The 16,107-nt window shown below is 40.2% G+C and overlaps 1 protein-coding gene across 4 annotated transcripts in view; it reads right to left on the bottom strand.

Annotated features, from left to right (window-relative positions):
- The window catches only part of espn (espin), a 48,393-nt gene that overhangs the window by 25,269 nt on the left and 7,017 nt on the right, over window positions 1–16,107 (bottom strand). For all 4 annotated transcript variants that reach the window (XM_070544700.1, XM_070544703.1, XM_070544702.1 and 1 more), the window contains 5 exons: window positions 6,586–6,772; window positions 6,254–6,436; window positions 5,721–5,852; window positions 3,972–4,227; window positions 3,428–3,708 (listed from right to left, as the gene is read on the bottom strand). In XM_070544700.1, coding sequence (XP_070400801.1) covers window positions 3,428–3,708; window positions 3,972–4,227; window positions 5,721–5,852; window positions 6,254–6,436; window positions 6,586–6,772 — 1,039 coding nt within the window. The remainder of the gene's footprint in view (window positions 1–3,427; window positions 3,709–3,971; window positions 4,228–5,720; window positions 5,853–6,253; window positions 6,437–6,585; window positions 6,773–16,107) is intronic.

The raw sequence follows: 16,107 nt of genomic DNA, 5'->3' as shown, positions 1-16,107 counted from the left end.
TAGGAAGTAAAACTAAAACGATGCCAAAAATAAAGTGTTCAAAGGAGAAAACTAGTTTGCCTGTCAAATCCTGGTCAAAGCAACACATTTGTATTAATTTCCATTTAAATGTTTGCATACAGCATGACTTTTAGCAAAATTCCAGACATTACTTGATGTTCATGTCAACTGAAATAATGGAGAGTTGACCTCTGACCTCTCCTCCTTTGTGGGTTCATGTTCTCAGTTCCTACAAGCCCCTTTAATTGTGTTGACCATGTTGACTGTCAGAGACGGTCCCTGAGCCCTCATCAGGTGGGAGGGCAACGTGAGTGAGGTCAACAATAGCTAAATGTACAAAAGCCCCCCCTCAGCATGCATGCACACACTGACATCGTGTCCTTTCACTGTGCAAACTGCTCTGTCAACAAAAAGTCATATGATTTTATGGATACGTATCCAACTGTATTTATGTTAATGTGATGTACAGCAATAATAAGTTTGCTGAGCCTCCTTATTGTTTGAAAGGGTTTGTGACATTTGCATGTAATCACGCACAGCAGGCGACACAAGAAAAGATAAAAAAATGTAGTAAAAGCAAAAGAGTTGTCTAAAAACTTCAATATGATTCATTGTCCAAAAGTACAACTGCTTTAAAATATGAACAGGAAATACTCAAAACAACATCAGATATCGTTGCCAAATCTGCAAACTGGTAACAAATCATCCATCTCGTTTAGAAATGGAAAGCTTTCCTAAAGCCGCCTTACCTTAGTGTTTAAAATCCACCCTTATGGCTCTTTTCTGCACACAGCTGCATTCACAAAGTCCGGTAAAGGACAGAGAGTACCTGTTACCAGATCCAGAGCTTTGCCCTCCTTTCTGCTCAGAGCTACACCTGTCACTCTACCTGCCCTCTCACTTTACCTGCGGCCCTCACCAATAACCTATTGGGCCAACGCAGCAGTAGCAATGATGTCACCTCCAACCGGTGGACTACAACCACCCCCTCAGCCCCGCCCAGTTCCGGTTATGCAAAAGAAACGCCCATCTGTTTCTGCCATTGTTCGCTGCTGTGCACAAATCCAAAAGGCTTTAGGATTATTAGAAAATTCCAACTTCCACACTTAGCAGCAAAACCGGTTGGGAAGACTACTGATTACTAGAACGTGTGGACAACAGAGCAAAGGGGACAACTTTGACAGGCAAAGTGGCTCCTCAAAGAGCATCTGATTTAAGTCAAGCAAATGCAGGCAAATGCAGACAAATGAGATGAGCCAAGCAGCAACAGCAGAAGAATAAAGAAGAAAAATAAACCATCTCTGAAACACCTGAGATCATATGAAGGCTCTGATTGGCTGTTACTATGCCATCTTCTGCAGACTGTTTCACCTATAGCACACAGTGTTCGCGTTTCTGTTATGTGCTCTGAGCACTGGCTTTTATTCAATTATTAAAAGAGGGCGACCCGTGATCTGATCACATGGACCAGAGCTCAAACCACCACCCTGATACAAGCGATGTTCACACTTAGAAGCAAAAACACACAAAGAAATCTCTGTTGAAACGCACAATGATGGAAACACACCGACTCACAGGCTGAGAACTAGGCTAAAACCTGGGCCGACTTTGCATATGTGTTGTGACTCAGTCATTATTTAAACTTTTCCAGTGAATCAGCTGGTTCTGCTGCTCTCTAAAGTTTTAGACTACTTCTGCTTTTAAGGTGAATAAACTCCCATGAAAGGGCTGATTCAGACGATCTAAAATATGAGATGAATGGTTTTCCGGTTGTGCTTTCAAGGAAATAAACTCGGAGTTAAAGATTATTGGAGAAATGAATTTATTTTCAACAGAATTATTTTACGGCTAATTAAACTGTGAGTAAACACACTGGGTTGTTTTGATCACACTGAAGACGCCATAACAATCAGGACGTACATTTTTCATGAGGTGAGAGTGATCCCTCAGATTAGTTATCTTTGTTGTGATTCTAAAGATTCAGATCAGCTCCTTTACATCTCAAACAGGAATATCATTTTATAGTTTTACACAGTAGCAACAAATGGTGTTGCATAAAATACTAAATAAATCAGTTATTCAATTTTGTTGAACAATCAGATTTTTTTGCATATTTTAGAAATTTATGATATTGTTTTTAGGAACTATAAAGTAGTTTTGTGAGTAAAAAAAAAGCAAATGTCTAAGGTCTTTTGAAGGTGATATGTGGACCAGTTGTAAACAAACAACATCTCACCTTTTGTAGCAAAGTCTTTGAACAGTCTCAGTTTGGAGAATTAGACCTATTCAAGTAGAAAATTAAGGCCAAATAAATAAACAAAATAAAATAATTGTGGCCTCATTAGCCTCCTAAAACCCAGAATTTTATTTGATGCATTTTTATTTTATCATTATTTATTTTTAGATATTTCAGATTTGCCAAACTTTATAAACATGATTTTTTTAATCTTTAAATTAAATAAAACAGATTTTCTACAATTTTCCGCAATAAATGAACACAAATAAAGAAGTTTAACCATTATAAATGAAAATTAAGTGTCTAAATTATACAAACACATCTACGTTAAGGAGAATAAAATCATAATGCAATAAGCCAATTTCCTTGTGAGGCTGCAGAGTTGCATGAGGTTAAAACTACTTAAATAAAATTATAGCCGATCATGTGAACACTATTTCATAAACTTTCACATCACTTTAATTTTCATAAAAGAAGTTATTTGGTAGTCAAATTAGCATCCTTCCTGTAGGAATACAATATACATATTGTAGAGATTGAATATTGCTTTATAAGACAGCAGTAATCCACTTTGTCTCTTGTCTTGCTCAGACTAGCTGTTAGCTTGTCAATCCAGTGATAATTAACTCCAGAGTGAGACAGTTCAAAGAGCTACAGGTAAGCCACTTTATACAGAAACTCACTTCCATTTAACATCATAACTATGTGATTTATTTGTTCTTGTGCTAACCTGACAAATGTAGCCTTGATGCTAATATTAATGCCGGTTTTTATTCCCGATCTGCTTTTGAAACACTTGTGAGTGATCCATGGCCAGATTAATTAGTGGAATTATGATCAAACCCGTCACATTAACCATTGTGTGTGTCAAGCCAGGGGTCCGCTACACTAACGAGCATCTTCTGTGGCCTCGTTAGCCATGCTAACACAATAACATCATTGTTGGCTCCCAGAGAAGGTGCATTGTTGCAGAAGAGCTACGCTTCAACTGACTGGGCACACAGGGGAAAAAAAACAGCTAATTGCCAATTTAGCTTCCTGTTTCTGTAGCGGCTGTACCTGTCGTTAAGAGGGGACGTCACATTTGTGCACAAATAATTGTGAAATCATGTCTTTACACGTTGAAAATGATGTTTGTAGAGCTCTGAATGTTTGATTTTTACATGTTTTAATTCAAACACAGCCCCGTACCTTTTTGCCAGTTTTACTCTCCACATGCCGCAAGTTGCTTTTCACCTTGAGGAACTCAGCCGGTAAAGGCTCTTGAGGAGGCTGCGGTGCAGGGTAGTTAGGAGGTGGTGGAGGTTCTGGAGGAGATTTGGGAGGAGGTGGGGGCGGACTGGTCGGAGGAGGTGGAGGTTTGGGAATACCACCACCAGGTGCTTTGATCCTCTTGGGAGCATCAGTGCGGATGTCTGGGTTCAGCATATCCATGTATGCTTGCATATCTGAAATGGCTGATTCTGGTGCACCTGAGACACAAATAAGAGGAAGACAGAATCACAAGATCCCAATAATTTTTTAATACATTAACTTCTGTTTTAGTGCACTGTTTAAAAAAACATGGCTGTGCAGCTCCATGTGAAACAACAGACCACTAGGGTGCAGCAGCAGAATACAAAGCAGGAAACAAAGCAAACTGTAAATAATAGTGTGTTTACATTTAAGGTGGCAACTAGGCTTTACTTATGAAATGGCCAGAATATGAAAGTAATCATATAAGTTATTTGCAGACCTTGATGAGCAACTGTGTTCAGCTGTGTGGGCGGGCCTCGTGACGTCGTTAAGCTGCTCCTCTTCTCCCCAGTGCTGGACTGGCTGGAGTTGGCAGAGTCGTAGTTGGACAGGGAGCTGGATGGTGAACCGATGTCAAAATTTACTGCCTGGCTGGGAGGAGGCATGGTGGTGTTTGGGGACGAGAGGCCAGAGTCTGGCTGCTTGTACTCAAGCTCCGTCGAAGGATCTCGAGACAGAACACGATGCTCCACACTCTGCCAGAAAATGTGTCGTGTTAAGCTGTGCAATCGTTTTTCAGCTTTTTCCTCATCGTCTTGTCTTTAGACACATTTTGATCAGACAGATTACTTATTAAAATGAAATGATCACAGTAATGGATACATCTTATTCCTTCTTGGTCCCCAGTGCCTCACACAAGAAGCAGAGTGTTTTAATTACTGCACAGCAATGAAACTCTCACAGGAAGACTCAGGAGGTTTTTAGTTTCCCACAGGGCAGAACTCATGAGGCCTCATGTCTCCCATGAGAATGAGTGCAGGAGAAAAGAAATCTGTTTCCCAGGCACCAGAGGGTTCAGTGGTAATTACTCTGCACATTCTGGGTTCTCTGTTTGCTGGTTATGGAGGTCAATGCATGACGTGAGTGAGGATTTAATAGAGAAAAAAAGCTCAGCCAAGTTTATTCAGTCTTTTTTTTCCAGAAACCAGAGATGTTGAACCATTTTTGCTAGTTTTAACTAAAATGAGTTTCCCAGTTTCTGATGCCAGTTTTGCTGAACAGACACTACAAGCTTAAAACCAACTCAAACTCAGATAAGTTTATTATTGCCATTCACCAGCTTAAATAAACAATCTGAAAACAGAAAAAGTAAAAATGGTGCAGAAAACAGCCGAAGGGTCAGAGTTCATGAGCCTCACAACCTCTAGGTAGAACCTCAGCCTTGGTGTGTGGGGATTAAAGGGGTCACTTGATGTTGTTTATTAAGTTATAATAGATCTATAGCTGATACAAAACATTTTATCAAGATATTTGCACTAAATCCCGCTCACAGGAAGCAGTTTCGCTCGTGACAGTTTCAGTACCTTCCACGATGAGCTGTTTCAGAGCTCTGTCACTTTAAAAGAACAAGTTGAATCTGGCCACGCCCACCTATCACCCACTTAGGTTGCTATAAGCTGAGAAGCTCAGATATCCAGGAGGGGCTCGGAGTAGAGCTGCCGCTCCTCCTGTAGCAACTGCACGTGAGAGGTGGTTCTAATCTACTTTCCCTGTTGTGACATCACAAGCGGAGACTTTTTGAAACAGTATGTTTTATAGGCATAAAATTCCTAAAACCAAAAAATGACATAAAACTAATGGTCATATATATATATATATATATATATATATATATATATATATATATATATATATATATATATATATATATATAAATTTTTGTGGAGAGCTTATAGAAACAGTAGAGACTCACATGGCTGCAGAAAAGGTGAGTTTTGCATAATATATCCCATATAAGTTACTCAGTGTGCAGTGTGAGGGAAGGAGGGTGATTGGTTGATGAGTTGATGGGTAGTCTCTCCCACCACACACAGATAAACAGATGCTAACACAGCAGATGAGCTCTTTTCAGCCTTCTCTTTGTTGCAGATCATTTTGAATAAGTATTAAATGAACACAACTTTCACAAAAAGCCGATTTCTGATCACCTAAAGGTCAGAGTTCATGGCAGTGAGACCAACGATCTTACCATGTTCTCCACTGTGCGCAGATACTTGGCACACTGAGAGTGGCCGTTGTATTCAGACAGGTCTGCTGCGGTGAAGCCGTCCTGGTCCCGGATGCCCAGGTCCACCCCGTTCACCACAAGTATCTGACAGCACTAAAGATCAGAAACGAGAGAGGAATCTAAAGTGTTCTCTCATGAATCAGTCAAAATCAGAGATTAGAAACTAAGCATTCCGATTTGTTGATTCATTTTTAGCACTTCCAACTAAATGTGCAGTTTAATATCCTCTTAATGGTATCAAGCATGTATGGAAGCAGCTGTTCGATCAGAGTTTGTTGCAGCAAAACTGTTAGTCAAAGCAGCAGGTTAGAGGGGTGGTGAGAACCATAAGCTAGCGGACAAGCAGTCAAAACAGATGGCTGATGGGTAAACGAGTACCATGAATCCCAAAGCATCTGCATACATTATTTGAATATTGTTTACTTTAAATTATTTTTCCAACCAATCCCATCTTGAAACTTCTCTTCTTACATTAGAGAGCAATGATAACTCACCTCCAGTTCTCCGTTCTCTGCAGCATCGTGGAGGGGGGTCCCTCCCCAGTTGTCAGTAACGATCTCTCCACCGTGCAGCAGCAGCCAGCTGAGCACCTTTGCATGACCCCGGCTGGCTGCGAAGTGCATCGCTGTGGCTCCGTCTCCATCTCTGTCCGTCAGGCTGATGTCTGTAAAGCTCATCTTCAACAAAAAAGAACCAAAACTCAAGTTATTTGGTTTTAAATATGAAGAAAATCAGAAGGTTTTGCAATGGAAAAACTACGATGGGCTGGGAGTAAATGCGATATAGATATGCTGTAAATATTTGTTTTTTTCAAATCCCAACATACTAGCCAGACAATGACAGTGTTGTAGCCCATCTGAGCAGCAGCATGCAGAGGTGTCATCCCGTCGTTGGCTCTGATGCTCGGATCTGCCCCGCAGTCCTTCACCAGGTTTTGGACAACCTCCAGATGACCTTCCTGGCAGGCCAGGTAAAGCGGTGTGGCACCATTCTTTGTTTGGGAGTTGACAAGACTGCAGATAAATAAATCAGCAAGAGTCATTCATGGACTTAGCCTAAAACATGTAAGTGACTTGAAAACTAAAATGCTTCTTAAATAAGACTAATCATACAAAAAGACATTTAGATATTTATTTAGACAAAACGTTTTTTAAATGTCTTAAATTTCTGGACATTTTATTAAATATTTAAAGGGACTTTACGGAGTTTTGAATTTTATGCTCGCGATTGCCCCCTCAGGCCAAAAGCGTAACGGCAGCTTCAATAGTAGGCTCGTGCACGAGGCGCGCATGCTGTACGTGCACACTCCTTAACGAAAATAACAGCGGAGACAGTCCCGTGTGTGTGTGTGTGTGTGGCCTGGAGGACAGAGGGCAGGAGAACGCGCAGCTAATTAATTAAATAATTTGGTTCTGTACCTTTCTCTTCAGCACAGCTGGCAAAGGTTTAAGATGGGTCAGTCCTGCATGCTCAGATCATTCCCTTCCCTTGCTTGAAAAATTGTTCCAAAATGAAAGTTGAACCCACATATTTTTTATCTGTGAATTCAATGCCGTTCGGCGAGTCTCAAATAAAAATTTGGGCATCATACTGTAAAAAAATGTACCATTAATGTAAAAAATAAACTCTAAATAAACTATGTTCACATCCAGAATCAAACCCAGGTCTTCCGCACGAGACTCCGACATCTTACTAGGTGAGCTAAAGCACCAGTGATGTACTTTGTATCTGTAATATTTATATCGTTGATGACAGCTGAAAGAACGTTCAAAGAACGGTTCGGAGCGAAAATGGCTATTTTGTTGCTAATTTGCAGGAAATATCTAGAAGAAAGTAGCTAAGGGTCCTCAGAAATGTAGCTAGGTTCCTCACTAGGCGTTAGGAACAGCGACAAAGTCGCTGAGTTGGCACTACCTCACTCTCTGCTGCTAAAGCTACTGATAGCAAATGCTACGGGCTATGTGCCTGAGCGTGAACGCGCATGAAGCAGCCTGCTCGACCCGAGCAGCTCAGCTCAACTCTCTTTTTCTGTGATTTTACAGAAAAACAGGCAATCACAGTAAAAATGCCAGGGCTCATTCTACAGGACCAGGGCATTGCAGGAGAACGTATGAAGAAGACATTTATCATTTCTATACATGTTTTGGCTGTCAAACTTCCATAATGCCTATTTTCTCTTTGCAGAAAGCTTACACAGAAAACACATACTTTTATATTTTATCCTGCTCATTCACTAGTCACTATAGTTACGTAGTTTTTGTGAATTTATTTTCGCTTCATTACACTAAACGTTTGCACTAAAGGTCTTAATTAGAAAATCTATATTTTTCTAGCCCAGATTTTTTTTAAATAATCTAAAACAAGATTTTTTTGTGCAGCTTTGTATGATGTAGCACTTTTTCTCGTGTAAATCAAAAGCTTTTTTTAACAGTGAACTGGAGTAACAAGTGTTTTTACATGTTATTTTGAGCTTTGCCTGAAGGACTGAGTGTGTATGAAGGGTGCAACAGAAAAAAGGCCTTTGTCATGGTAGGATTATTTTGGCAGTGCACAACAGGGACGCTCGGACAAATCCTCCTCTGTTATTTCTAACAGTTTGAAGCCCCGCCCACAGCATGAAAACTTTGTCCACTGCTCCCCATGCTTCTTGTCCCAGATTCTCCCTTTCTCAGCGGGAGGTCACAGAGCCAACAAAGTGCTTCCCAACTAAATCCCATAAGGTCGTACTTTATTTGGACTCTGGCAAATGAGCAATGAGTCCCTTAAGAGGATTATCAATCCACTAGATTTGCCTGACGTGCTCTGTGCCAGACGGAGAGCTGCCAGTGGGCGAGAAAAAGTGAAATATTGCACTTTATTTCTTTTTTCAGTGAGGCAAACTTAATTGTAATCTTTTAAATGTCCTTAACAGTAAATCACACATTTCTTTGGACTTGCTCCACTTATTTTCTGTCCAACATGAAAACTTCCAGAGGCATGACTGTTAATTAGCACTAAATCTGTCAGGACACACAAGTTTCTGACCCAGGGTGGTATCCACATTCTGCGAAAGACTTAGCAGAAAAGTAAAAACACAAATTTAAATAACATCTAAAATACTAACTAGCCAGTAACATGCTAACAAAGCAGTTTTTTTACTAGCAGCCTTTGAGAGACACAAATATAAGAGTTTGGCACATGCATTTAAACACATACAGTGAGGAATGTAAGTATTTGGACACCTTGCGATTTTTCAAGTTCTCCCACTTAGAAATCATGGAGGGGTCTGAAATTCACATTGTATGTGCATTCCCACTGTGAGAGACAGAATGTAAAAAGAAAAATCACGAAATCACATTGTATGATTTGTAAAGAATTTATTTGTTTTGCACTGCTGGACATTAGTATTTGAGCACCTGGCAATCAGCAAGAATTCTGGCTCTCAAAGACCTGTTGCTCTGCCTTTAAGAAGTCCACCTCTACTCCACATGGTAATCTTAATTTGTAGCACCTGTCTGAGCTCTTTAAATAAACCTATCCACCCCACAGTCAGTCACACTTCAACTACTACCATGGGCAAGATCAAAGAGCTGTCAAAAGAAACCAGAGACAAAATGGTGGACCTCCACAAGACTGGAAAGGGCTACGGGGAAATTGCCAAGCAGCTTAGTGAAAATAGATCAACTACTGGAGCAACTGTCAGAAAATGGAAGAGGCTAAAGACGACTGTTGGTCTCCCTCGGACTGGGGCTCCATGCAAGATCTCATCTCGTGGGGTATCACTGATGATAAGAAAGGTGAGGAATCAGCCCAGAACTACACGGGAGGAGCTGGCCAATGACTTGAACAGAGTTGGGGCCAGTTTCAAAGGTCACTGTTGGTAGAACACTATGCCGTCATGGTTTCAAATCATGCATTGCATGAAAGGTTCCCCTGCTCAAGTCATCACATGTCCAGGTCTGTCTGCAGTTTGCCAATGACCATCTGAATGATCCAGAGGAGGCATGGGAGAAAGTCATGTGGTCAGATGTGACCAAAGTTGAAGTTTTTGGTCTAAACTTCACTTGCCGTGTTTGGAGGAAAAAGAAGGAGTTGCATCCAAAGAACACCTTTCCTACTGTGAAGCATGGGGGTGGAAACATCATGCTTTGGGGGTGATTTCTGTGAAGGGGACAGGACGACTGCACTGTATTAAGGAGAGGCTGAACGGGGCCATGTGTTGTGACATTTTCAGCAACAACCTCCTTCCCTCTGTCAGAGCATTGAAGATGGGTCGTGGCTGGGTCTTCCAACATGACAATGACCCAAAGCACACAGCCAGGATAACCAAGAAGCGGCTCCGTAAGAAGCATATCAAGGTTCTGGAGTGGCCTAGCCAGTCTCCAGACCTAAATCCAATCCAAAATCTTTAGAGGGAGCTGAAACTCCGTGTTGCTCAGCACCAGCCCCAGAACCTGACAGATCTAGAGAAGTTCTGTATGGAGGAGTGGGCCAAAATCCCTGTTGCAGTATGTGCAAACCTGGTCAAGAACTACAGGAAACATTTGATCTCTGTAATTGCAAACAAAGGCTTCTGTACCAAATATTAATACTGATTTTCTCAGGTGTTCAAATACTTATGTGCAGCAGTGCAAAACAAATTCATTCTTTACAAATCATACAAATTGATTTCCTGACTTTTTTTTATTTAAGTTCTGTCTCTCACAGTGGGAATGCACCGACAATGTGAATTTCAGACCCCTCCATGATTTCTAAGTGGGAGAACTTGCAAAATCGCTAGGTGTTCAAATACTTATGTTTATGTTTATGTGCTTAGCAGACGCTTTTACCCAAAGCGACTTACATTTTTTTTAACCTATAGGGCATGTTGTGATCTGTGGGGGAAACCGGAGTACCCGGAGGAAACCCACGCATGCATGGGGAGAACACGCAACTCCACGCAGGAAGGCCGCAGCAGAGTTTCGAACCTGCGACCTTCGTGTTGCAAGGCAACAGTGCTAACCACTGCGCCACCATGCAGCCTCACTAGATACAATAAATCAGATTTGTGAATGTTAGCAGAAAACTGGACTTAGTCAATATTTTGGCAGGGAGTATTTCTGGGTGCTCTGTTGTCCAATAGTCCACTTTTGTCGGCATTGCGCTAAATGCAGTCACATTCAGTTAGAAGTACAAGACAGAAAATGACAGAAAAATCAGACAAATAACATTTTTGAAAGCCCTTCAGAAAGAGCTATAATTAAAAGTACTTCAAAAGGTAAGAAAATCTGTCTTCTTGGAAGCAAAGCAAAAAGAAATGATTGCTCCAGCTTGCAAAGTCACCTGACAGATCAGGTCCTAATCTCAGAAAAGACTTAACTTTTCCTTTCAGAAAAATCCCCGAGAGTCTCTTTGTATGACTAAATAAAAAATACCAAGATACTAAATATTTTAAAATAAGAGAAGGATGTAATCTGCATTCTGTCATCAGGAAGTGGGAGACGAATCAATTATTCATGCGTGTAACCAAAGTGAGCTTATTCACTTGCACACAAAGGAGAAAAGATCATTTTGAAGATATTATGGTAAGAACACAGCAGAAAAATCCAGCAGCATGTGTTTGAGTTTGGTGTCTACCAAAATACAGCACTGCCTTTTCTGTCTCTGTCAAAGTGAAATTGCGTAACCTTGATGAAGTACTTCTATAGAGCAGGTATAGATTTCAAAGAGTTAAGAAGGAGGTTAGCCTTGTGTGACAACAGAACAAGCCAACGGTACAAGGAGCACTGCCTCGTCAGGCCCTCTAAAGGAAAAATAAGTCACTCTACGGCAGGAGAAATACGATATACGGTACTTCCGTTTCAGCCCACTGTCCCACAGGTCATTGTCATTACCAGCAAAGTAACAGATGTTGCACTAAGAGCCTGCTAGTCTGATAAAGGGTTTCAACATACGTGCGATGCTTCCCCCCTCATCTATAAAGGAAATTATACCTTGAATTTGCCACTTTTGTATCTCATGGACAAAAGTTTTTGTGCTCTGTAATTAAAATCTGATCAAATATTTGTAAAAATACAAATAAAATACAAACAGAATAGAAAAATAGAAAACAGGGATACATAGAAAAATGTATCCCTGTGATATCGGTCCCCATTACAGTAATCAATATGTTTGCAGTGGCCTCAGATAGGGATGAATGCCTTACAAGCTGTTGTCTGGGCATAAAAAGCCCAGAAGTGCCTGGATCAGCAGGACCAAGTCTGCTGCAGCAGAGACTGGCACACCACGGCAGGATTTGGAGTCTTATTTCCTGATATTTGGACATCTAGCCTCTGATTGGATAACAGTCACACGACTCTACCACTGAATCTGTTTGCTCTGTGGTATGGATGTTTTAGCTCCACTAATAACACAAACCTGAAGGAGTTCTGCTGTGTGGTGGAGTTGCTAATGCAAATGGTTAGCTTCAGCTAGATGAGACGTTTTCTGCTGTCTCTAAAGGCTAAACCAACAACATTCTTCCTGGTCATAAGCAGAGATGGGTCAGTCTAAGCCACTACTCGACATAGATCTGCCAGGATTTTCAAATCCTGGCAGATCTATGTCTATTTTCTATCAGAAGCAAATGCAGGAGATAGGCAAAGGATTCCTCACCTACAGTTGGCTATTGGATCAGAACCCAGATTTAAATGCTCAGTTCAGTTTTTCATAGCATATTTTTGATTATGTTTTACAGCATATGAAAAAAATACTTCTTAGACACGTTTTTATTGCCTTTGTTTTTGAAAAAAAGTTGAGTTGGCATCTTTAGACACGTAGCCTAAAGTATGTACATGAGCTGTCAAAAATCAATAAAAGTCAGCCCAACTCTTGGTGTTCTCTCTCTGAATACAAGCCACAATTGATTGACAACACAAATTCTGCAAAAAAGAATGACAGAGAAATACCTGTTCAGGAAATAAGATGAATAAAAAAGCCTTCAACTTCAAAAATGCCAACAAAAGTTAATTTTTTTTACGTTAAAAGTAAAAAAAAAATTATAATAAAAAGACAAGAAGAAAAAAAAAAAGAAACAGAAAAACATCTAATTCTGTAACCAAGGGTCAGTTGGTCCGTCATCCATCCATAGTCTCTATAACGTCATAAGGCCTTTAAAGAATGCCACCTAACATTGCATTTCCTGGGTTTAAGCATTTTGTTGTAAAACTGGGCTGAAAGGGGCTTTGAACAAAGTTGCACCCAGAAATTCTTAAGAAGATTAAAGAGCGGCTCAGATGGATTGGCTGCATGAAAAACACCTTTATTTACGAACATTTAGTCAGACACGATCATCTAAAACGAAACCTTAAAGCCAGAAATAGGAAGAAGTTACACATTTAAACACAACGATTTAGAGCAAACAGTGAGATCACTTCATGGAGTTGCCCTAAACCTCAAGTGCTGTTCCTGCTCCAGCAAAAGAAGCAATAAAGTTATTTTTAAAAAAGCTATTATGTAACATGTTTTCTTTGTGGACCCACTTTGAGTTTCTAGCCAAGCTTCACATGGCTAACTTTGTGGCTTATCCTAATGCAGAGGTGTGCCCTTTTCAACTCCACGTTGGAATTGTGACTGATCCAACGGTCTAAATCTGCATTAATTGATTGCATAATCTGTCTGAAGCCTCCGTACTTTTTTTCAACTCCTATTCATTCACTCTTTTGTGTACCGAGGCCATCAGCGCCTGCACAGCACACTGGGCTTTTTGTTTTTTTAGCTCATGCTGAACGATGAGATGTTAATCTTTGTTTTACAGCCTTTAATTTAAACACAAACCTATCCCATGCAACCTCTAGCAGGGGGGGGGGGGGGGGATCTCTCGTTAGGGTATAAAAAAAATGGATGGGGCAAAATACCGTCAAACTCTTGAAGAAAACCTGCTACCTTTTCCCATAAAGTTGAAGATGGGCAGAAAGTGTATTTTTCAACATGAAAACGACCTTAAGCACAAATCACAATGACCACACAGTGGCTGAAGCAGAAAAAGTGAGGCGGTTATTAAAACTAAATATTCACAAGGGAGGTGATCCTTTATTAACCTTAGTATGTTTTATATTCAAACATTTTTCTAAACTGTAATTGTGATATTTTTCAACTGGATGTTAAAGGTTGAAATGGATAAGTAAAGCTGGTAAAAGTATTTTGTTTGTTTTAATTTATGAATATAAAAGAAAAAGACTGAAGTCTTTCAAAGGGATTTATTCTTTTCTATACCCACAGTGCTGATGATTCCACTGGTTCATTTTATCCTTTAGACGTAAAGTCTCGTAATTAATGACAAGAACTACTCCAAAAAATAAAAACAAAAACAAACAGCACAAACTATTTAATCAACCAATTGTTAAAACATTTCTTTAGCAGTTTAAAACCCAAACTTTTCAGAGCTTTAAATTGAACTGATGTGTTTTGTTCCAGAAATGTCTGCATATCGTCAAACCCTGTGAAACCCCTTCTTCATGTCGTTGTGCTTAATTCCTGCAGTGTGCAAAGTGAGTAAAGTTTAATGCTCCTGACAGAAAAGTAGCACGGAGGTCTTCCGAGTGTTGATCGTTTAAGATCCATCAGTGTATCTGTGCAGTGACACTTATTATGTTACGCTATAATTAGAATGCATGTTACTGAAGACATGATGTACCCGAGACAGCAAAACACGGTTGTACATATTTACATCTAGCAGTAAAAGCTGTAATAAAAACTTTATGTCTGCCGCAAAATGTGTTTTCTGAATGCCTCAAGCTGACTAGAAAGCAGCTTATCTGTCCAGGAGGGTTTGTTTTCCTCATTATCTTGTTGCCAGTTGGTGCTTCTGTGTGTCGCCGTGGCGATGGAGGTAAACAGCAGCAGCGGGAGGGGTGTACCAGAGGAGTGAATGGAGCCAAGCTATAAGAGACCCAACATGTTTGAGAGGCTCATGAAAATTTCAGCAGGTATGCACCTGTCTGGGGTGCAACCACACAATATTTGGAGGCACAAAGCAAAAGAATAAATGTTGGTCCTGCTGAAGTCGACTAATTCAAAGTAGTTTAGCTTAAACTTTGTTCCAAAAATCACATTTCTTTGTCTTATTGACAGTAAAAACAACCCTACCTGAGGAGCCAAGCATGAAGGTTACAGATATGTCCTTGAGTATTTAAGCACTCAGCTATGGGCTATAGAAGGTTGTTACTCAGCCATAAATACACCAGACAAAAGAGTTTCCTATCAGAACTAGAAAGATTAAGAACAAAGTGGGGTATTGAACAATTAAAAGCATCAGTCTGATAAGAGAAAGATCACATACACTGTAAAAATATGTTGCAAAAACTTAAACACTCAAGGTTGGTATACCATTATGGCTTAAAGCAGCAATCCAAAGTTTTCCCCTTTCAAGAAATATTTGATTTTTTAAAGCCCATAACAGTCTTAACCTGTTATGTGATACATTGTAAACAGCCCAACCCCTATCCTGAAGAGCCCCATGCAATTTGAATTGAGCGCTGCTCAGTATCAGCCAGTAGTGTTAGACATCCAGTCACAGTACAGGCCAAAAGTTTGGACACACCTTCTCATTCAATGTGTTCTCTTTATTTTCAGGACTATTTACTACGGATGAGCCAAACGAGTATCCGGTTCGGATAAAGCATTTTGGACGAATACGAGCATGAAACGAGTAAAACTCGTAAATATCTGTAATCGTGCTGAAGGAAAATCCTCATTGGGTAACTGACTGTCTTTACGCTCTGTGATTGGCCAGTCACATAGAGCGCCCGCCCCTCCCTACACACAAAACTCTACAGCCGGGGGCTCAGTCCGTCCGGCCCACCCACACACACACACCCACACACCCACACACACACACACACACACAGTAACGGATCTCTCTGTGCTTGCTTCACTGTTGCTCACGTTTCTTCAGTACTCCCTAGGTTTTCTTCAGCTCATCTCTTTTTCGGTTTAATATTTAAAATTACCTTTTTCGTAACTTACGTGGTGCATTTGACAAGACAGAGCTGAAAACGGCTCGTGCACGCATCGGTCACTGCCTCCGCTCCGGGTGTGTGTTTGTTATTTTTATTTTTAATCTCTATCTCTCTCTCCATTGTTTTGTTTAACTGTGTGTGGGGAAAATGCCAAGAAAAAAATCAGTTTAATCAAATAAAAAATTCATAAATAATAAAAAGTTCTGTCTGGTTTTAGTATTTCATATTTCCTAGTTCCTACTGCATGAGTTCAGATGTATTAATTCATGCACTTAAATACTAATGTTCTGTTTTTCTACATTGAAAAACTTGTTCTGTAATAGTTCCTTTACTATTGTGATCAAAAATATTTAATCTCAATTCTGAGGCTGCTCTGTACATAGTTTTCAAAT

The sequence above is a fragment of the Nothobranchius furzeri genome, chromosome 15 (assembly GCF_043380555.1).
Source record: "Nothobranchius furzeri strain GRZ-AD chromosome 15, NfurGRZ-RIMD1, whole genome shotgun sequence".
In the NCBI taxonomy this organism is placed as follows: Eukaryota; Metazoa; Chordata; class Actinopteri; order Cyprinodontiformes; family Nothobranchiidae; genus Nothobranchius; species Nothobranchius furzeri.
Note: the sequence above shows the minus strand (reverse complement) of the source record. Positions and strands in the feature narration are given on the sequence as shown.